Source organism: Phoca vitulina, unplaced genomic scaffold (assembly GCF_004348235.1).
Source record: "Phoca vitulina isolate PV1807 unplaced genomic scaffold, GSC_HSeal_1.0 scaffold52, whole genome shotgun sequence".
Classification (NCBI taxonomy): domain Eukaryota; kingdom Metazoa; phylum Chordata; class Mammalia; order Carnivora; family Phocidae; genus Phoca; species Phoca vitulina.
Genome location: NW_022589755.1, coordinates 6,464,532 through 6,485,876, shown reverse-complemented (window position 1 = coordinate 6,485,876; position 21,345 = coordinate 6,464,532). Strand labels below are relative to the sequence as shown.

Sequence of the window (21,345 nt, the reverse complement as noted above, 5' to 3'; positions counted from 1 at the left end):
GGTACCTGGGTGCTATCGGTCTGCCCTGGAATTGCCCCAGCAACACAATCTTTGTCCCCCATGGAGTTGGATTCTTTTTTTTTTTTTTTTAAGATTTTATTTATTTGATAGAGACACAGCAAGAGAGGGAACACAAACAGGGGGAGTGGGAGAGGGAGAAGCGGGCTTCCCACTGAGCGGGGAGCCCAATGTGGGGCTCGATCCCAGGACCCCGGGATCATGACCTGAGCCGAAGGCAGATGCTTAACGACTGAGCCACCCAGGCGCCCCTGGATTCTCTTTTTACCAGTGCTATGAGGCTGGGGTGATCTTATCCACTCTCCTGGGGTAGAGAGGGAAACTGAGGCACAGAGCAGCAGGGGCCACACAGTGAGTCAGGGCCACACTGGCCTCCATCAGGCCCCATTACCCCGAACCCAGACCTAGTGAGGAGAGGTGGTAACACCGGGGTCGCTGGGGTGGGTGGGCTTTAAGGCTGGGGCACAGAGCTCTTCTACAACTGCCTGTTCCAGCCCCGTGCAGAGGGGGGCCCATGGCCTGGGAAGCAGGACTTGCCTTGAGGTCGCCCAGCAGGAGCTGGGAGGGGACCTAAGCCCCCCTCCCCCACCTGACAGGATGATCCAGGTGAAAGGCTCTTTGCCTACTGGACAGTGGCCTGAACTGTCCATAGACAAGCCAGGGGTTCTAGATTCTGCCCCACGGCCTCCCTTGGAGAGCAGCAACCCTGGAGTCAGACTGGATTCTAACCCATCTTGTGTTTCCTGCTTTGTGACCTTTGCTCTTCTCCTAGTGTCAGTTTCTTGGTCTGTAAAATGGGGGTGACTGTCCCCTCCTCACCAGGTCCCTGGGAAGAGGTAAGGAGGTGACACGTATCAGCTGCCCCCTGCACAGTGTCTGGTCGTCATGCAGTGAGCATCTGGGCTGTGGGTTGCTTGCACAGATGTGTAAGCTGAGGTCCTAAGAAGGAATAATGCCTAGCCTAGGTCAGGGCTAGCCTGGACCTAGCTAACACCCAACACCAGACACACAAGTGGTGACAGTGGCAAGAAACAGTTTATTGGCCAAGGTGAAGGCACGAGGGGGCAGCACCCGTGAGGAGTGAGGGGTCAGACCTCCTCAGTGACCTAGAAATCCATGTCCTCGACCAGGTCCTGGAGGTAGGCCTTGTACTGGTCTGAGGTGAGAGTGAGTGGGTAGCTGTTGGAAATGTGCAGGTCCACAGTGTTCTCCAGTGAGGAAGCGCCCCCTGACCGTGCCATGTCCAGCAGGGCCCTGAGGCATGTGGGAACAACCTGCGGGAGGTGGGGGGAGAAACAGGAGTCAGGGGAAACACTCAACACTATTTACTGGCAGGGGTGGGGTTGAGTGGACTACAACTCCCAACAGCCCCCACTATAACCCAGGATGAACCATTAGGCCCAGGGCCGCTGGGAGTTGTAGTTTTCCCCATAACCACAACCACCAGCAGCCTGGGAAGTTTCCTAGGGCTGAGATGCTGGAGGGGTTCCCAGAAGCTAGGGCTGAGCAGCTTGTGGTCAGAAGGACTCCTAGGAGCTGTAGTTCCTCACAGAGGCTGCTAGGACTTGTAGTCCACTGACTTCCACATGGCTTTGAGAGTTCAAAACAGGTTCTGGGGGTGAGGCCATGAGAGGGACACCCAGAAGCTCCTGGGGATGAGGAACTGGTGGTTGCAGAGACTCTTGGAAGTTGTAGTTCCTCAGAGGGGCTTCTGCGAGTTGTAGTTCCTCCTCCCTTTGTTAAGATCCACCCCTTAGCTCCAGGAGCCCAGGACTGCAGCACCTTGACCATCACGAGCTTCTTGGTCCACGGCTGGTCCTGGGGCCATGGCTCCCCCACGCAGAACCAGAGGGTGTAGCGTGGTGAGTGTCGGCTTCCTTCGATGAAGGCAATCAGATCTGGGGGCCCGAGATCCTAGTCAGTCATGGGAGGAGGACCCCCCACCACCACCACCTGCCCCTCCCTGTCCCCCAAACCTATCAGCCTCACCTTCTCCTCTGACCCGAAGCCTGACATACCTACACCACCATGACCAGATGGCTGCTGACCTAGGAAAAGTCCCGGCACAATCTTAAATGCTTTTCCTCCCATCAGGGTGGGGCTGGAAGATCTGCACCGCTCCCCTGTTTGGGATAGGAAGGAGTACACTCCCCACAAGGATGGTCCCTGATTCTGGAGTACAAGGTGGTTGGAGTACAAGGTGGTTGGCAGTTGCTACTCTTTAACCCCCGAAGGCCACGTTCTCCTGATAGTAGCCTAAAGGACTTCTCTCTCCTGCGTCTGTCTATCCACACTAATAACTGATAATAACGAGGACTATGGCAGTTCATTCCTCGAGCACTTTCTGCACACTGGGCCCTGTGCCTCCTACCAGCTCCAGCAGAGGAGACACTCCTCGGGCAGACTCAGAGCAGTCCCATCTTTTGCCCCAGGTTATAACACTAGCAAAGCAGCAGGGTCTGAATTGGAACTCAGGTCTGGAGGTTTGAAATCTTTTTTTTTTTTTTTTTTTTTTTTAGAGCGGGAGAGAGAGTGGCAGGGAGGGCAGAGGGAGAGGAAGAGAGAGAGGATTTTTTTTTTTAAGATTTTATTTATTTATTTGATACAGAGAGGAAGCATAAGTGAGGAGGAGGAGGGTCAGAGGGAGAGGAAGAAGCAGACTCCTTGCTGAGCAGAAAGCCCGATATGGGGCTCGATCCCAGGACCCTGAGATCATGACCTGACCTGAAGCCGGACGCTTAACCGATTGAGCCACCCAGGTGCCCCAAGAGAGAGAATCTTAAGCAGGCTCCACGATCAGTGCAGAGCCCAACCTGGGGCTTGATCTCACGACCCTGAGATCATGACCCAAGCCGAAATCAAGAGTCAAACGCTTGGGGCACCTGCGTGGCTCAGATGGTTAAGCATCTGCCTTCAGCTCAGGGCATGATCTCAGGGTCCTCGGATCGAGCCCCATATCAGGCTCCTGGCTCAGCAAGGAGTTTGCTTCTCCCTCTCCCTCTGCCTCTCTCCCCTGCTCATATTCCCTCTCTCTCTATCTCTCTCTCTGTCCCATGAATAAAAAAAAAAAGTCAAACACTTAACCTCCTGAGCCCCCCAGGCGCCCCCAGTGACCGTGACCTACTCTTCCCACAGCAGAGCTATAAGGCCTTGCCTCACTCACCTGACATGAAGGGCCTCAGGTCGAACACGTCTCCTTCCTCATCCTTGGGGACCTCGCCGCTGGGTCCATGACCGCTGTCAGGGAGGAGCTCCTCGCCCAAGGCCCAGTACGTGTGGCAGTGCCCCAGCCTCCGGGCCCAGAGCCGCTGTCCTGCCCTGCACACAGCTAGTCCCCCGCCCAGGTAGCTCAGCACACGCCTCACGTAGCACATCACGCCCCTGTCTGTCAGCGACACCCCAGGGTCTGGCAGTATTATTGGCTGTCCGGGCAGCGTCCTGTCCCCTGCTTCTGATGCTACCAGCCGTAGGCCCCTCGGGCAGAAGATAGTCTGCTGGAAGACTTGGCGGCCCCGGTAGAAGGCAGTCACCTCGAACTCCCACTCTGAGCAGTGGCAGAAGGGACATGAAGGGGGAGCAAGATTGAGAGAGCATTAGGGGGCACAGCGCCCCAGCACCTCCCACCCCACAGCTGGCACTCACCTTCCTCAGGCAACAAGAGCTGCCTCAGTGGGTTTTCAGGGGGCTCCGAGCTTGGGCAGGGAGCAGGGATGTCTATGGTGGGGCTCAGCAAGAATGGAGGGGTCTGCTCAGGGACCAAAGCCAGGCTCGAGGGCCCCCCATCTGGGAATGGGGCCAAGACCATGTCACCCAGTAACTCTAGTATATCTTCCTGGAAAGAAGAAAAAAGAATAGGATCTGGACATTTCCATAGCCTTTTCTAGAGACTTCATGTAGACCAAGGCCTTGGGACCCAGGGAGGAGTCAGACCTGAGCTTTGCCCTCAAGGGGCTTCCTGTAAGGGGGGATTGGGGGTCTGGAGACAACCGTGGGCACAGACAGCAAAATATATGCTCTCCTATATGCTGAGTGCTACTGTTGGCCCCAGGGGAGCAGCTAATTCCAGCCCAAGGATCTGGCCTTGTGCAAGCAAGACCTGGGCAGAGAGGGCTGGACACAATTTCAGAGGGGACTTGCCCTGGCACAGACATCAGCAAGATCAAGGGTAGGGTGGTTCAGGGTTCCCAAGAGGCTAAAGGTATTCTAAATAGCAACGGAGGCTATGAAATTCTGGGAAGGTGTCTTAGAGTACTAAACGCCTGGTGAAAGTTCTGAACTTTCTCCTGAGGACGCTGGAAGCCATGGAAGGGCTATGAGCAGGGGAGGGTCAGGGTCAGCTCTAGATCGGTTGGGGGACAGCCTGCAGGGGAGAGGATGGAGGCTCAGGAAGAAGACTGGGGTGATGGTCCAGGGGGAGAGGGGGATGCCTGAACAAGGCCGTGGGGACACAGAGAGAAGATGGGTCAGACTGAGGGCAGGAGGGTTGGGGTGCATTCTTACCTGGGTATCCGAGGTACTGCATCTGCCATTGCCGTCCGGAGAGGTGTCCAACTCAGGTAAGTTCCCAGCTCCTGTCGAGGAAGGTGGTGAGTGGAGTAGGGTGTTGGGGACGCTCAAAATCCCATCCCTCCATGTGAAGCCCCACTTCTGGCACACCTGAGATCACAAACTCATAGACCTTGTGCGGGTCCTGGGGGTCCTTGCTCCGATCCTCGGCTAAACGCAACCCCTCCTTCCGGTTCAGGGCGGATCGGAAATTCCTCTTCCAGGTGGGCAGATCAGGTTTATCCTTTCCAGGAGTGTAGGCACCGCTGGCCTCGGCCCACGCCTGGGGATGCAGTGGGTACCAGGATAGTGAGGAGGATGACTAAGACCGAGCCCCAAGGGTTCGCTCCCCTGGCACGTTCTAACTCGGCACGGATCCATCCCCAAACTCTCGGCTTCTCTGCATCCTAAGGCCCCCTATCTTCACCTTTTGAAAAGCTTTGCTTTCTAAGTCAGCCTTCCAGGTCCTACTGGGTGTCTAACTCCGCCACCAACGTGCCCCAGGACACCTTCCGTAGTAACCCCGCCCCCTCGCACTCTAACTCGGCTTACCACCACTGCTGTATCCTAATTTCGTGAGAAATCACCTCAGCTTCGGGGCCACGTCTCGCCTCTAAGGTTCTGAGACCCGCCCCCAGAATTCTAGGACCAAGAGACCCATCCCCTGCGAGCCCAGAATGCCCAGTTTGCATTTCTTTCGAGTTCTAACGCCGCTTTTCCGGTTCTTTTTCCGGAACCCGGCTGCTCCAGCCTTGCCTGCTATCCGACACCAGTCGGCTGCTCCTACTAACCCTGCCCAGTCTTGTCCTAACTCCACTCACCTCCACCTGCCGGCGTCCCCGCCTGCCAGCAGCACGCGTGCTAACCGGGCTTTCTCGGCTCCGCCCCCCGCAAGTCCACCCCTCCCGGCTGTTAACTCAGGGTTCCCCGCGTCCGGGAAGCTCACGCACCTGGAAGATGCCGAAGTCCTCCTGCTGGGCATCCTGCCGCAAGCCGTGCTTCCAGGGGATGCGGAAGCGCGTGCGGTTCTCGTCCAGCCAGGCTACCCCCTCCAGCTGCCCCAGGTCCAGCTGCGACACCAGCCAGGGCAAGATCCGTGGCTTTGGGGTTCCCATGGTCCGGCCTGCGCTTAGAGGGCAGTTCGTGGGCGCGGATGGCTTCATAGGCCCACCCGGCCCGAGGGTTCCGCACCCAGACCTTCCTCTCTGGGGGACGCGGTGCAATGTCCCTCACTTATGTTTTCCTGGGGTATAAAACAGGACACCTCCTCTTTTCATCCTCCAGACAGGTTCCCCCAATTCATCGAGGACTTCCTCCCCAATGCATTTGAGACCCCCCTTCTTTCCCCACCTACTTCTGTGCAGACCCTGTAACCTTCCCAATTCCGCCAGTGTAGATCCTTCCCTCTTCCGTTGTAAACCCTTTTCTCCTCTCCCCTCCCCCACATCACCCAATGCAGTTACCTTCACTTCCAAGGTAGAGCCTCCCCTAGTTATTTCAGGGCAGACGTTATTCACTTGTAGATCTCTACCTCCCGCACTTATCCGTGTTGTAGACCCCTTCTACAATTCCCCCACAGAAAAGCCCCTCACCCATTTCCACCGTAGACCGTCCCATCCACCATTCCCCCCCAGCAGCCTGCCTAGTGTAGGGCGCGCGCGCACACACACACACACACACACACACACACACTTTATAGAGTGGACTGCCTCCCATTTTCAGGGTCCACTCTTCTCTCCCTTAGATCCCCCAGTGCAGACTCCTGCCCTCCCCCCACTCCCCGCTACTTTTCCTGGGTTTTTTTTACAGCCGACCTCCAGTACCGGCCATTGCTTCACTTTTTCCCCTCGTTGCTTCACTTTCCCTAGAGTACACAGTGCCCCTCTGGACTCAGGGCACACCCTTTCTTTCTCGCGCTTCTCGGCCCGGACGCCACCAATTCCCCAGATCCTCCCTGTTACCTACGTAGAGGGTCGGGGCGCGCAGGGTGCTAGGACCCACCCCTGCCTTTTGGGGTCCGATAGCTCTCGAACTTGCAGCTGCACACCCTCCTTCCTGTCAGCTGAGCTTCAGAGCAATGCGGTTTTCTTTTCTACCGATTTCACGAAATAAAAAACAACTTTATCTGCCTTGGGTTGATAGACTCCACAGCTGAAGAGGCGGCACCGAGAGCCCGGACGCCCTCCCCCCATGCCCTTTTTAGGCCTTCCGGCCAACGGCATGCTGGGAAGTCACATGCAAATTAGATGGGCATCCAGCGCTCCGCCCCTCCCACAATAGGGCCGTCACCAACTCGGACCAGTGCGCAGGCGCGGGAGAGTTGCTCTAAGAAAAGTTTTTGCAAGTTTAGTGAAGGAGGAGGGGGTGGCGGCTCCGGCCCCAGGTAAGCCGGGCTTTTGGGAGGGCTGGGGTGAGAAGGGAAGAGGCCGGGATCTCGGGGCCGGCACCTCAGTCCCGCTTCCCCGACATCCATGCGCCCCGTGTCCCCAAGATTCCAGCCTTGGTCAGATAAGGGAACTACACCTCCCAAGGCGGCTGCGCGGCTAGCTGGTGCGGACCGAGGGGAAGGTTTGCCGTGAAGCCTGCTGGGATTCGTAGTTCCCGATTCTCTAAGAGCTTGAGCAGCTTGGCATATGCCTTCAGAATCCAGAAGTCGGAGCCCCAAGTCCCCTTCTCTCTCAGACTCAAGAATTCAGATCCCCCCAACCCTCTTCTCCGAAAACTCGAGTCCAACCCCCAGTTCCTTTCTCCCTTAGACCCCGGAATCCGGGTCCCCAGCCTCTTCCTCTCCAAGGATCAAGGAGTCTTCGTCCTCATCCCTCTTCTCCCTCTGAGGACTCAAGAGTCTGGGTTCCCAGACCCTAACTCCCCAAAAGGACTTAGGAGTTCAGACTATCAGCCCTTTCTTCCCTTGGGGACTCACGGTTCCTGGCCCCCTCCTTATTCAGGGACTAGGCATTTGGGCCCCAATCCTCCACCTCAATTCAACCCTGGGGTCCATCCCCCGGCTCCTTTCACAGGTGCCCCATGGCAGGCTCGGAAGAGCTGGGCCTCCGGGAGGACACGGTGAGAGTCTTAGCTGCCTTCTTTAGGCGAGGTGAGCCTGCCGGGTCCCCCATTCCAACCCCACCCAGGTAAGAGGAGTTGCCCTCCTCCCTCAGGGGCCTGCATCTGGGGTAGGGCCCTCTCTAACTCTCGTGCCTGGTCTCAGTCTGTCTGCGTTCCCCTCTCTTTATATCTGGCTCTTTTCCTCATCCCTGGGGTTGCAGCGAGAGGCCCTCAGTGGGAGGAAAATGGGGCTGCTTGCAAAGGGGCCTCTGGGGTCACTCTCTGAGGTCCCCTTCCCCAGGAGTCCTGCCCAGGAGGAGCCAACAGATTTCCTGAGCCGCCTTCGAAGATGTCTTCCCTGCCCCCTGGGGCGAGGAGCAGTTCCCCCTGAATCCCCTCGGCCTTGCTCCCTGCCCCTCCGCCCATGCTATGTTTCAGAGCCTGGTAAGAGATTTCCCTAGATCACCCATGAACTTACAGGGCCAAAGCTTTGATTCTTTTTTTTTTTTTTTTTTTTTTTTAAAAAGCTTTGATTCTTAAAAGCATAGAAAGGATAAGGAGCTAGCCCAAGATCACTTAGCTAAGAGGGGAGCTGAGTGTGGACTACCCTCACCATTCTCTGCTCCCCCCACCCCCAGTTACATTGCTGTCAGTTCTGTGAGCTGGCTTCACAGGGGGGCTTTTGGTCCCTTTCTGTTTGTTATCTCTCTCCTCCCATGCATGCTTCCCGACCCCTGGGACTTTGTGGCTACCACTACCCCCAGTAGGGAGGCAGGAGATCTGGTTTTCAGTCACAGCTCCCTGGCTGTTTGGTTACATGACTCTGGAAACTCCTTTTCTTTCTTGCTCCTATATTTCTCCAGAAGCAAAGTAGGGATGTGTGCATGTGTGTGTGTGTGGGGGGTGTCCTTGGACTTGATCAAGAGTAACCAAAAGGTTTCCTCTCATATGTGAGCCTTGATAGACTAGTAATGGCTACCGGGAGTGCCAGCTTGAAAAGGATTTCACAGCTGGGGAGAAGAGTTCTGTGATCAGTTGATGATGCCTGAAACCAGCAAGGGATAGAGTGGTAATAGTTGGAGTGCCCTGTGTTTGCCTTTCTTGGATAGGATCATCTTCAAGGTCTATTTCAGCTCTAACATTCTAACTCTAGTTTGAGGGACACAATAAAATGGAAAGTATTAAGGCCTTTTACCAAGTGTGCTCACTGGGCCCCATTATGAAATGGAAATCATTGCTACCCGGCAAGGTGGTTGTGACAAGGGGACAATCCATAACTTCCCAATGTCCCAGAGACCCATCATTGGCTTTTTTCACCCAAGGCCCAGCTACTCCAGATTTCTATGCCCTGGTGGCCCAGCGGCTGGAACAGCTGGTCCAAGAGCAACTGAGATCCCCACCTAGCCCAGGTGAGATACCGAGGGGCCCCGGAGAAGGATGAGGGCAGAAGGGTGGGCAGGGTTCTGCCCCCAGCTGAATTCTCTTCTGCCCCCCAGAGTTACAGGGAGCCCCACCCACAGAGAAGGAAGCCCTACTGCGGAAGCTGGTGGCCTTGCTGGAGGAAGAGGCAGAAGTCATCAATCAGAAGGTGACAGGCAGTCTGTTCCATCCCTTAGCTAGGATAGGGATTGCGGATTGCTGGGCACTGGGATCAGAACCTGGATCTGCATTCTCATTAGATGGTCAGGTGAGGAGAGGGTGGGACTCGGCTTCTATGAAGGGTTTGTAACGGGGTCCAAGCTCATTCTGCTCCCAGCATCACAGGCCAATGAGCCGAGAGGCAAGATGTTGGGGTAAGGAAAGCAACTTTATTTGGAAAGCCAGCACACCGAAGAGATGGCAGACGATCGTCTCAAAGAACCATCTCCCCCAGCATGAGATTTGAGCTTCTTTTATGTTAGGAATGGGAGAAGGGGGAGGGGATTGGAGTAAAAAAGTGACTGACATCTGTAGACAACAGAGGAAGGTTGTGTAACTTCTTTTGTCCTTGGTCAGTTTTGTTTGTTTGTTTGTTTTTAAGAGGTTTTGGGGCACCTGGGTGGCTCAGTCGTTAAGCGTCTGCCTTCGGCTCAGGTCATGATCCCGGGGTCCTGGGACCAAGCCCCTGCTTAGGGCTCTCTGCTCAGGGAGTCTGCTTCTCCCTCTCCCTCCGTCTGCTGCTCCCCCTGCTTGTGCTCGCTCTCTCTCTTTCTGTCAAATAAATAAATAAAACCTTTTAAAAAATAAAATAGAGAAGTTTTATTTATTTATTAGAGATTTTATTTATTTGAGGGAGAGAAACAGAGAGCACGAGCAGGGGGGAAGGGAGAGGGAGAAGCAGACTCCAGGCTCAGCGGGGAGCCTGGTACGGGGCTTGATCCCAGGACCCTGAGATCATGACCTGAGCGGAAGGCAGACCCTTAACCGACTGAGCCACCCCGGCGCCCTATCCCTGGTCACTTGATCTTTGTGTACAGGTCATGTGTCGTTCCTATAAATCTTACATAGAGCCTAGTCATTTCTGTAAGTACTTCCTTATCTCCTCTGGTGAGGTAGATTTCCGGTAAAAAAGCTGTTTTTGAGAATCTTAGCTGTAACATTCCTACGTACAGGGCTAAGCGGAAGTTTCTAAACTATAGGTCCCAGCAGGAAGGGAAATAGAAGCAGTATGGAGTCAGACGTGCTAAACTTCTCCGCTACAGGTTGAACGACAGAGTTATGGTCAGGGTAGTAGTACCTTAAACCCTGGCTTGCAGTCACCGTAAGAGGGGCGTGGCCTAAAGACAAGGGGTGTGGCCACCCAAAACATGATCTGGGAAACTGACTGGGACCAGTTGAGGAATCAGGGACTGTAAGGTGGTGGGCGGGGGTTTGGTTTGGAGAGGGCTGTCTAAAATCTGAAGCCCTGGTTAACTATATAGGGGTATGCCTTAGAATGTTGGGGGAAATGAACTGCCGGTGAAGGCCTGGCCTATGACTCGGTCCTGGAACTGGATTGGCTCAGAAGCTTGGGCAAAGTGTATGATCCTATAATATCAATTGTACGGGGGAAGGCAAGGTTGTTGTAGGCACTGGCCTGGTCTCGGAGGCGCTCAGGGAACCTGTAGGGGGCGTGGCTATAAGATCTGTATTCTAGAACTCCGCTAATTAGGGCTTGGCCCTCATTGGCTGTCGGCCACCTTTCTAGGAGTAGTTTGGCGGAGACCACAGATTCTGGTTTATGATTGGCTGGTGTGATGGGTGGGGCGTGGCTTTGAGCCTCAGTGTCAGGACTGCTTCCACCAGGAAGCCACGCCTCCTAGCCTCCTATTGGCTGGCTACGGAGGCGTGGGGGAGGCCGACCCAGCCTCTTCTCTTCCCACCTCACAGCTGGCCTCGGACCCCGCCCTGCGCAGAAAGCTGGCCCGCCTCTCCGCGGGCTCCTTCGCCCGCCTAGTGGAGCTGTTCTCCAGCCGGGAGGACAGCCCTCTTGCCAGCCGCCCACGCCCCACCTTGCCCTGCCCTGGGCCCCCGCCGCCTTCCCCGGAGCCCCTGGCCCGTCTGGCCCTGGCCATGGAGCTGAGCCGCCGCGTGGCCCGGCTGGGGGGCACCCTGGCCGGACTCAGTGTGGAGCACGTGCACAGCTTCGGGCCCTGGATCCAGGCACACGGGGGCTGGGTGAGCTGCCAGAAAGCTTCTCTGGGCCTCCCTTTACCCAATTGTAACTTGTGTCTGTGTGGTGGTGGTGGGGGGGGGTGGCTTCTTCGGCTTCTTCGGCTTCTTTTCAGGCATGACAAATATTCTCCCAGCCCAATCATTCATCTGTTTTGTGTTTATTGAGCACCTACTGTCCACCAGTAGGTAATCAGTGCAGACGCTATGCTCGGCTTAAACCATTCTGATATACACTGACAGTTATGAGTGGGAAACAAGGGAGACCCCTTCCTGGGCCTCGGTTTCCTTATCTGTCAGGTGGGGAGAGTAGAAGTACCAATCTCAAAGGGTTATTGTAAAGATTAAAATGGGATCATCTCTGTAAGTCCTTGGCACCCTGTGGGCATTGGCGTGATTATCGGTGCCTTCTGCTTCTCTGACACTGCCTGCCAGAACGCGCTTGCCCAGGTATCCCCCTGCCTCGCTTCCTCTGCTCCATTCAGGTGTCACCCCCAGTGAGGCCTCCCCTGGTCCCCATTTAAAACTGCAGCCACCTCCATACCCTCCTGCCCACTCCCTTTCCCTCTTCATTGCTTTACTTCCTTCCGTAACACTGCACCTGCTAACACACAGCTTCTACCAGATGGTAGGATTGACTCGTTCTACTTATTATTTCTTTTTATTTTTTGTTTTCTCTTGCCCCTGACCTATCAGCTTCACAAGACCAGGGAGTCTTACCCAGCTCGCTCGCTGCTTTAAATCCAGTGCCAGGCTCAGAGCTGGATTGGGCTCCCGTGTAGGCAGTGTGACCTTGGCAACGTCCCCAGCTACCTGAGCACCAGTTTCCCCCCGCCCAACGGGCACCTTTCACTTACCTGCCTCGTCTCTGTGGGGATTCAGGGACGGAAAGATCTATGCCATGCTCTCTCAGGATGTAACCGTTGCTTCACAACCTGCCAGGAGCTGGCCAGGTGTTTGAGGAGCAGAGAGGAGGCCAGTAGGGCCGAAGCAGGGTGAGCGAAGAGGAGAGGGCCAGAGACACGAGCAGGAGGGGCGGGGCCTTGTGAAGGTAAGAACTTGGACTCTGACCCTGAGTGAGCCCAAGTCCCTAGAGCTCTCTGAGCAGAGGCCGACGTGAACTGATTTAGGTGTTAGCTCGCGCCCTCTAGCGGCCTCGTGGGGCAATACTGTAGAGGGCGAGGCGGAAGTAGGGAGTTGGGAGGTGTCTGCTCTTTCAGGGAGATGAGGGTGGATGGGACCACGGTGGGGGTATTGGAGGAGTCTCCCAGTTAATTTAGAGGTAGAGCTGACAGATTTTGCTTATGGAGTGGATTACGAGTGCTATTAATGAGTGCTAATGAGTGGAAGACGGAAGTCAAGGATGCTGGCCTGAGCAGCCGTAGGGATGCATGTGGTGCTCCCTGAGACAGGGAGGAGCAGGGGGGGATGAGGAGCACGTTTGAAGAAGAGTCAGAGATGAGTGGAAGTGGTCCAGTTAGGGGAGAGATGCCCTTCAGACCTCAAAGGGAGATGAGGAGGGGACAGTGGATATGCGTGTCTGGAGCTCAGTGCAGAAGCTTGTTTATTTGTGGGTTTTGTTTTGTTTTGTTTTTTTGGCCACGTGCACAGCCAAGGACTTTTAGTGGAATGATTCCATCCATTTAAACCCCACAGCAACCTTATGGGATTGGATGTTATCCCGATTTTATGGAGATTGAGGGAAAGTCCCTCATCAGAGGATTGGACTCAGGACTTTGATGCAAAGCCAGGGCTCTTGATCGTTAAAACTCCAGGACCCTGGTCCCTGTCTCTGAGTCTCTGGTCCCTGTCTCTCTATCTCCCCGCCACTGGTGCTCTGCCCTCCACCCTGGGGCTTTGTCTCTCCTCCCTTTTTCCAGAACTCTGTCCCCATCCACCCATGGGGCTCTGATTCTTTGGATCCCTATCCCCCTACCCCTAGCCCTGTCTCTGCTGTCACTGGGCTGGTGGAGATGCCAGTGTGAATGGAGGACAGGCTCTTTCTGTGAATGCTCACGAGCTCTTCCACTTTTCCCCTCCAGGAGGGCATCCTGGCCATTTCACCCGTGGACTTGAACTTACCCCTGGACTGAGATCTTCTTCAGAAGCTGCTACAAGATTAGACCTCCTGTCTCTATGCTCTTTGTGTGCTTTTCCAAGCCTTCCTATTCCACTCAGGGTTGTGGGGTGGTGGCTGCCCTCCCTGTTTTTGCCAAAAAGAGATTGTTTAAAATTTTTTCATATTAAAAACTTTTTCAGGTATTGAATTGCTTGTCCTTTCTCTCAAAAACTAAAGTTCTAAGTAGGAGATTTGGCTAAGAGATCTCTCTCTTTCTCTCCGGTTTATGAATTGAGGAAAGAGCCAATTCATTGATTCTAGGAATACTTATTCGGAGCACCTTCAAGTGCCTGTCATTTGAACATACAGCATACTTGAGGATATCTGTGGATACGATTCCAGCTAATCCCATTTTTTTTTCCTGTTGCATGATTTATTTATTCCAGCTTATCCTATGTTGATGATCATGAAGTCTTTCTAGCTAGTTCCAGAAGAAAGCTATGATCTTCCTGCATGGGGCATCCAGAATACCACCCTCTTCTTGTTTTTCTCCTCCCACTGCTCCTTCTGAACCTTTTTGGCTGGTTACTCCTCATCTATATTTAGACCAGAGGGTAGTCACTTTTTAGGGCTATCGACCCCTTCACAAAATGTTGTCTGTAAACACATAAAATCAGATGCACAGGATTACAAAGGAAGCTACTTAACAGTTGATCTTCATTATTCATGGATTCCATATTTGTGAATTTGCCTACTCACTAAAATTTATTTGTAGCCCCCAAGTTAACACTCACTGGGCTTTTGTGGTTGTTGGTAGGCATGCAAATGCTCAGAGCAGCAAGATTTGACTCACCCAACATATACCTTTTCAGCTAAGATTGAGCAAGAGGACACTCTGCCTTCTTGCTTCTGCTCTCATACTGCAAATAAGCATCCTTTCCTCGAACTATTTAGTGCCACATTTCTTGGCATATTTGTACTTTTATTTTAGAGAGCACGTGAGTTGGGGGAGGGGCAGAGGGCGAGGGAAAGAATCCTCAAGCAGACTCCCTGCTGAGTGCAGACCCCAATGCAGGGCTTGATCCCAAGGCCCTGAGATCGTGACCCAAGCCAAGACCAGGAGTCAGACACTGAACCGACTGAGCCACCCAGGTGCCCCTGATTTCATTGTTTAAAATGACCCCAAGAGTGTTCCTAAGTGCAAGAAGGCTGGGATGTGCCTTTGTTAGGATAAGCTTTGTTCAGGCATGAGTTCTAGTGCTGTTGGCTGTGAGTTCAGTGTGAACAAATCACTATATATTCAATGAGGTGTATTTAAACAGAAACCACATAAAATAAGGTTACGTATTGATGGGTTGACAAAAGTTGTAACGAGGCTGGCAGGAAGCCGACCCTGTATTTCCTCCAGGAACAAAAGCTCTGTGTTCACTAAGTCGGTGTCCACAGTGACTTTATAGAACAAAACTACCACAGATAATAAGAATCAGCTATATTTTGAAATAAAGATTTCATGGGGCGCCTGGGTGGCTCAGTTGGTTAAGCGACTGCCTTCGGCTCAGGTCATGATCCCAGGGTCCCGGGATCGAGCCCTGCATCGGCCTCTCTGCTTGGAAGGAAGCCTGCTTCTCCCTCTCCCACTCCCCCTGCTTGTGTTCCCTCTCTCGCTGTCTCTCTCTCTCTGTCAATTAAATAAATAAATAAAATCTTAAAAAAGAAAAAGAAAGATTTCAATATTAACATAAAAGTTACTGGTATAATAATACGTGTGCTTCTTCATTAACACACTAATTAAAAAGACCTACGGTAGGTCTCATAACCATGTTTCCTAAGTAGAGCAGGAATGACATTTTGAGGTGTATTAGTTATTGCTGTGTAACAAATCGCACAAATTTGGCAGCTTGCATACACATTTATTTTTATTTTTATTTATTTATTTATTTGAGAGAGAGAGAGAGGCAGAAATAGCGACAGAGAGCATGAGCGGGGAGGAGAGGGAGAAGCAGACTCCCCGCTGAGCAGGGAACCCCCCCCCACGTGGGGCTCCATCCCAGAACCCCAGGATCGTGACCTGAGCCAAAGGCAGATGCTTAACCGACTGAGCCACCCAGGCGCCCCACAATACACATTTATTAATCACAGTCTCTGTGGGTCAGGGATGTGGGTGCAGCTCAGCTGAGTGCTCTGCTTAGGGTCTCACCAGGGTGTGATCAGAGTCCCAGCTTCTGTCTCATTGGAGGCTTGGGGGTCCTTTGCCCAGTGCATATGCTGTTGGCCGAATTCATTTCCTCGCCACTGTAGGACTCATGGTGGGGACGAGCAGGAGAATCAGTGTGGCCTCAGGGAAGGGCTAAGGCCCCTTTTAAAGGGCTTCCATCTGGGGCTCCTGGTAGAGCATGTGACTCTTGATCTCGGGGTTGGTTGTGAGTTCAAGCTCCAAGTTGGGTGTGGAGTTTACTTTAAAAAATTAAAACATAATAAATAAATAAATAAATAATAAATAGATAAATAGATAAATAAATAAATAATAAAGGGCTTCCATCTGATTAAGTCAGGCCTCCCCAGGATAATCTCCCTTTTAATTAAGGCTAACGGATTTAGGGCCTTAATTACATATGCAAAATCTCTTCACCCTTGCCATATAAGGTAGCCTAGTCAGAGTGATACCCATCTTTCTTGTCATATAGGTCAGCCTGCTCCTTTGTATATCACGCTAGGGGCAGAGATCCCGGAGGCTATCTTAGAATTCTGCACATTGGGATGCCCGGGTGGCTCAGTCGTTAAGCATCTGCCTTTGGCTCAGGTCATGATCCCAGGGTCCTGGGATTGAGTTGTGCATTGGGCTTCCTGCACAGCGGGGAGACTGCTTCTCCCTCTACCTGCCGCTCCCCCTGCTTGTGCTGTCTCTCTCTCTGACAAATAAGTAAATAAAATCTAAAAAAAAAAAGAATTCTGCCCATCACATGAGTATTGGCAACAATTCGTGTGACATGCAAGCATCTGTGATTTATGTTGGGGACCAGGCCACAGGAACTAATGCTACTTTGATACTCTGATGTGTTGCCCATATTCTTAATTGAAGGAAGGACAAAGTTCCAGTTTAGGGAGAGATGTCAATCTCTCCCATCCTAGTTCACAACGCCTGAAATTTTTTTTTTAAGATTTTATTTATTTATTTGTCAGAGAGAGAGAGAACAAAGCAGGGGGAGCAGCAGGCAGAGGGAGAAGCAGACTCCTCACTGAGCAGGGAGCCCGATGCGGGACTCAATCCCAGGACCCTCGGATCATGACCTGAGCCGAAGCTTAACTGACAGCCACCAGGTGTCTCCACAACGCCTGAATTTTCAATGTGACCCAAGTCAAGAACCTGCTAGAAGTCCGTGTGCCTTCTGTAATCATACGAACTCCTCAGTGATCTTGTCCACTCCGTGGTCTGTGACCTAATGCAGCACTGGCCAATAACAGGGTATAAGCCATATATATATCAGTTAGAATGTTACATGCTAGCGCTGTTAAAGCAAAGTAAAAAGTAACTGGTAGGGGTGCCTGGGTGTCCTGGCTGCTTAAGTGTCTGACTGTTGGTTTTGGCTCTGGTCATGATCTTGGGGTCCAGGGATCGAGGCCCGTGTGGGCTCTGTGCTCAGCGGGGAGTCTGCTTGAGATTCTCTCCGTCTGCCCCTCCTGCTCCTGCTCTCTCTCTCTCAAATAAATAAATAAATCTTAAAATAAATAAATAAATAAAAAGCAACCTGTAAATTAATTTTAACAACTTTTATCCACCCCATGTATCCAAAATAAAATCAATTCAACATGGAATCACTATAAAAATATTCATGAGATACTGCAGATTCTTTTTTATTTTTTTATTTTTAAAGATTTTATTTATTTATTTGAGAGAGAGAGAGACAGTGAGAGAGAGCAGGAGCAGGGAGAGAGGGAGAAGCAGGTTCTCCGCTGAGCAGGGAGCCGGATCCCAGGACCCTGGGATCATGACCTGAGCTGAAGGCGGGTGCTTAACCTACTGAGCCACCCAGGTGCCCCTGTAGATTCTTTTTTAACTATGAAGTCTTCACCACTCGGAGCACATCTCATTCAGACTTGCCACAGTCCAGTGTTCATTACCCCACGTCGGGAGTGGCTGCCATCTTGGAAAATGCATAATTTGACACTGACAAATCTCCCATCTCTGACTTCAGCTCAGACCTCTTCCCTGGACTCTGTATGTGTGTATCCCCCTGCCCAGTGCCACCTCCTTTTCAATCACATTAAGTTATTTCCTAGTGTTAAAAAGATATTTTGTTGGGCACCTAGGTGGCTCAGTCGGTTAAGCATCTGCCTTTGGCTCCCCCTCCCTCAGGGTCCCTGCTCAGCGGGGAGCCTGCTTCTTCCTCTGCCTGCCACTCCCCCTGCTTGTGTGCGCTCTGTCAAATAAATAAATAAAATCTTTAAAAAAAAAGATAGTTTGTTATAATTTTTTGTTCTTAGTAGCAGCACAGAGCAAAAGTAATTGATTGGGTCCAATACATGGAAGTGAGGGGAAAAAGGGTTAAAAAATCTTGCTGAAGGGCGCCTGGGTGGCTCAGTTGGTTAAGCGACTGCCTTCGGCTCAGGTCATGATCCTGGAGTCCCTGGATCGAGTCCCACATCGGGCTCCCTGCTCGGCGGGGAGCCTGCTTCTCCCTCTGACCCTCCCCCCTCTCATGTGCTCTCTCTCTCTCTCATTCTCTCTGTCTCAAATAAATAAATAAATAAAATCTTTAAAAAAAAAAATCTTGCTGAAATATTTGGAAAAGAGCTTTAGGACCCACACAGCCTATAGTGTAGAGGTGAAGATGTGGACTGATATTTGATCAATTGGACTTCATCAAAACTTAAAATCTTGGGGCACCTAGCTGGCTTAGTCGGAAAAGCATAGGACTCTTGATCTCAGGGTCCTGAGTTCGAGCCCCACGTTGGGGCAGAGATTATTAAAAAAAATAATAATAATAATAAACTTAAAAAAAAAACCTTAACACCTCTGCTCTTCAAAAGACAACATTAGAAAACTAAAACTGAAAAGACGGGTCACAGATTGGGAGAAAATATTCAAAGTAGATATGCCCGACAGAGACCTGCATCTCTGTCTCTATTAAAAAATGTTTACAGGGGCGCCTGGGTGGCTCAGTCGTTAAGCGTCTGCCTTCGGCTCAGGTCATGATCCCAGGGTCCTGGAATCAAGCCCCGCATCGGGCTCCCTGGTTGGCAGGAAGCCTGCTTCTCCCTCTCTCACTCCCCCTGTTTGTGTTCCTGCTCTCTCTCTCTGTCAAATAAATTAATAAATTTAAAAAAATGTTTACAATTCATGAATAAGAAAACAACACCATTTGTAAAACTAGGCAAAAGACTTGAACAGATTTAATAAAAGAAGATCTACATGGCGCCTAAATGGCTCAGTTAAGCATCTACCTTCAGCTCAGGTCGTGATCCCTGGGTCCCTGGGATCGAGTCTGCATCAGGCTTGCAGGGAGCCTGCTTCTCCCTTTGCCTCTGCCTCTCTCTATCTCTGTCTCTCATGAATAAATAAAATAAAATCTTAAAAAAAAAAAAGATCTACAGATGGCCAATAAGCACATGAGAAAACGCTCAACATTAGTGGTCAGGACAATGCAAATGGCAATCACAATGAGACACCTCTTCATACCCACCAGAATGGTTAAAATTAAAGACTGCTTGTAACAAGTGCTGGTGAGGATGTGGAGCATGTGGGGCTCTTCATGCATCACTGATGGGGATGCAAGATGGCAGAGTGCACCGGAAAACTTTTTGGCAGTTTCTTTTTTTTTTTTTTTAAGATTTTATTTATTTATTTGACAGAGAGAGGGAGAAACAGGCCTCCCACGGAGCAGGGAGCCCGATGCAGGGCTCGATCCCAGGACCTCGGGATCATGACCTGAGCTGAAGGCAGACGCTTAACAACTGAGCCACCCAGGCACCCCTTTTTGGCAGTCTCTTATAAAATTAAACATACACCTAGCATCCAACCCAGCCATCTGCTCCTAGGTTTACCCAAGACAAAAATGTACATCCACAGAAAGACTCATACATGAACATGGGATAGCCACTTTATTTATAATAGCCCCCAAAAGTCCAGAGTATCCATCAACAGGGCAATGGATAAACTGTGATACATCCATACAATGGAATTCTCAGGAATAAAAAGGATCACACCAACGTTATATGCAACAACTTGGAAGGAATCTCAAAAGCATTGAGTGAAAGAAGAAAGACACAAAAGAGAACATACTGTATAATTCTTTTCATATGAAATTTTATTTATTTATTCATTCATTCATTCATTTATTTAAGAGGGGGAGAGAGAAAGAGAATCTCAAGCAGGCTCCACACCCAGTGCAGAGCCCAAAGCTGGAGGCTCAGTCTCACCACCTTGAGATCATAACCTGAGCCAAAATCAAGAGTCAGACGCTTAACCGACTGAGCCACCCAGGTGCTGCCCCTATGAAATTTTAGAAAAGAAAAAGCAGGAGCATCTGGGCGGTTCAGCTGGTCAAGTGTCTGATTCTTGACCTCAGCTCAGGTCTTGATGGAAGCATTATGAGTTCAAGACCCACGCTGGGCTTCGTGCTAAAGAAAACAAAAAGCTCCATCAGAGTGACAGAAAACAGAAAGCGATTCCTTCTGGGGTGGGTGGTAGAGTACTGACTGGAAAGAGTCATGAGGGAATTTCTGGGGTGATGGATATATTCTACCAGTTGCGTTCATCTTCATTCAGTGACAGATGTCCTCGACTCAAGATGGTTCAACTTACAGTTTTTGGTGTGAAGTGGTACACTTCGTAGAAACCATACTTCCGATATGAATTTGGATCTCTTCCTGGGCTCCTGATACGCAGTATGATCCTCTCTCATGTTAGGCCAGAGCTCACAGCCAAGCAATCGGAAGGGCAAACAACTGATACACCTACACCCATTCTGTACCCGTACAACCATGCCACAGTGTTCAATGAATTACACGAGATGCTCAACACTTGTGTTGGAGGATACGGCCCAAGTGTTCCACGCATGGCTAAGCTATGGTTTTCGGCTGGTTAGGTGGATTAAATTTACAATTTATGATATTTTCAACTTAGGACGGGTTTATTGGGGGGCGGAGGAAACCCCATCATAACTCAGGAAGATCTGTAGTGGCTTTTTCTCCAAGAGGAGAAAAGCTTCCCGGAGCAGGGAGCACCCAAGCTGTGCCCTGACTGATGCATAGGAATTGGCAGGCCAAGGGAGGTGAGTGTTCCCAGCTGGCGGAGGGACCCGGCAAAGGCCAAGTGGCTTGAGTGGGGTTGTCGGATTTAAAGAACTCGGAACAGTTAGGTAGAGGGCTAGGTGGTTCTATGTCTTGAGGCCTGAGTCCTATTACTGACTTGTGTCGGACCCCAGACAGGCCCTCCTCTTCTCCGGGCCTCTCACTTCTCCAGTCTGTCCCTCAGGTAAATGGGCACAAGCTCCCTTGTTCCTTCTGAACTCCCCTCCGGCTGGGAGAATCCACCGAATGGCTGAGGAGTGACTATTCTTGGAGCCAATCGCTGGAGCCTAAAGGCCGGCCTTCCTCCCTCCTCGTGGGCCAATCGCCGCGTTCTCCTTGAGATCAGCCGCTAGACGAGGGCTGTCTAAAGGCTTCATGACGTCACATTCAGGATAAACCAATAGCAGCTACAAAGAGGCGGGTTGTTTTGGCGATGGACAGCTCTCTTTCAAGATGTCCGCTTAGCGCGGGGCCCGCCGGGAAGCTTTGAGGCGGTGCTGGGGGTACAGGGGCGGGAACTTCTGGTAGACTTTGCCCAATCATCAGCCGCGGTTTTTGCGACAGACGGGCAGTCTTTCCCATCCCCGTCGACTTAAGGGGGCGGGGCTCCGCACACCAGACTGGGCGGGCCCCTCAACTTTGATGGGCGTCTTCTTTGCCCAATTGATAAACGATATTCTCAGACGGGCCGCCTCCATTGCCAATGAGATCTCCTGGCGGGGTCGTTGTGGGCGGGCCGTGGACCCTCCGGTATA

At 51.8% G+C, this 21,345-nt stretch overlaps 2 protein-coding genes across 5 annotated transcripts; one reads left to right on the top strand and one right to left on the bottom strand.

Moving 5' to 3' along the window:
- Positions 1-1,036: 1,036 nt before the first annotated feature.
- Positions 1,037-6,786, bottom strand: IRF3 (interferon regulatory factor 3). 4 transcript variants are annotated; one of them, XM_032388218.1, is made up of 8 exons: positions 6,529-6,786; positions 5,514-5,686; positions 4,675-4,846; positions 4,519-4,589; positions 3,661-3,850; positions 3,182-3,562; positions 1,801-1,916; positions 1,037-1,292 (listed from the first exon to the last, which is right to left on the bottom strand). In XM_032388218.1, exons 2-8 carry the CDS (start codon positions 5,676-5,678, stop codon positions 1,125-1,127), a joined length of 1,263 nt encoding a protein of 420 aa, XP_032244109.1. In that variant the 5' UTR covers positions 5,679-5,686; positions 6,529-6,786; the 3' UTR covers positions 1,037-1,124. The 4 variants fall into 4 exon arrangements, with proteins under 4 accessions (XP_032244109.1, XP_032244107.1, XP_032244108.1 ...); XM_032388216.1 differs by having other exon boundaries at positions 1,199-1,916; XM_032388217.1 differs by having other exon boundaries at positions 1,199-1,916; positions 5,514-5,691; positions 6,529-6,757.
- Positions 6,787-6,857: 71 nt separating this feature from the next.
- On the top strand, positions 6,858-13,427 carry BCL2L12 (BCL2 like 12). The gene is made up of 7 exons (XM_032388423.1): positions 6,858-6,946; positions 7,584-7,697; positions 7,913-8,055; positions 8,934-9,020; positions 9,108-9,199; positions 10,960-11,247; positions 13,284-13,427. Exons 2-7 carry the CDS (start codon positions 7,591-7,593, stop codon positions 13,332-13,334), a joined length of 768 nt encoding a protein of 255 aa, XP_032244314.1. The 5' UTR covers positions 6,858-6,946; positions 7,584-7,590; the 3' UTR covers positions 13,335-13,427.
- The last annotated feature ends 7,918 nt before the right edge of the window (positions 13,428-21,345 follow it).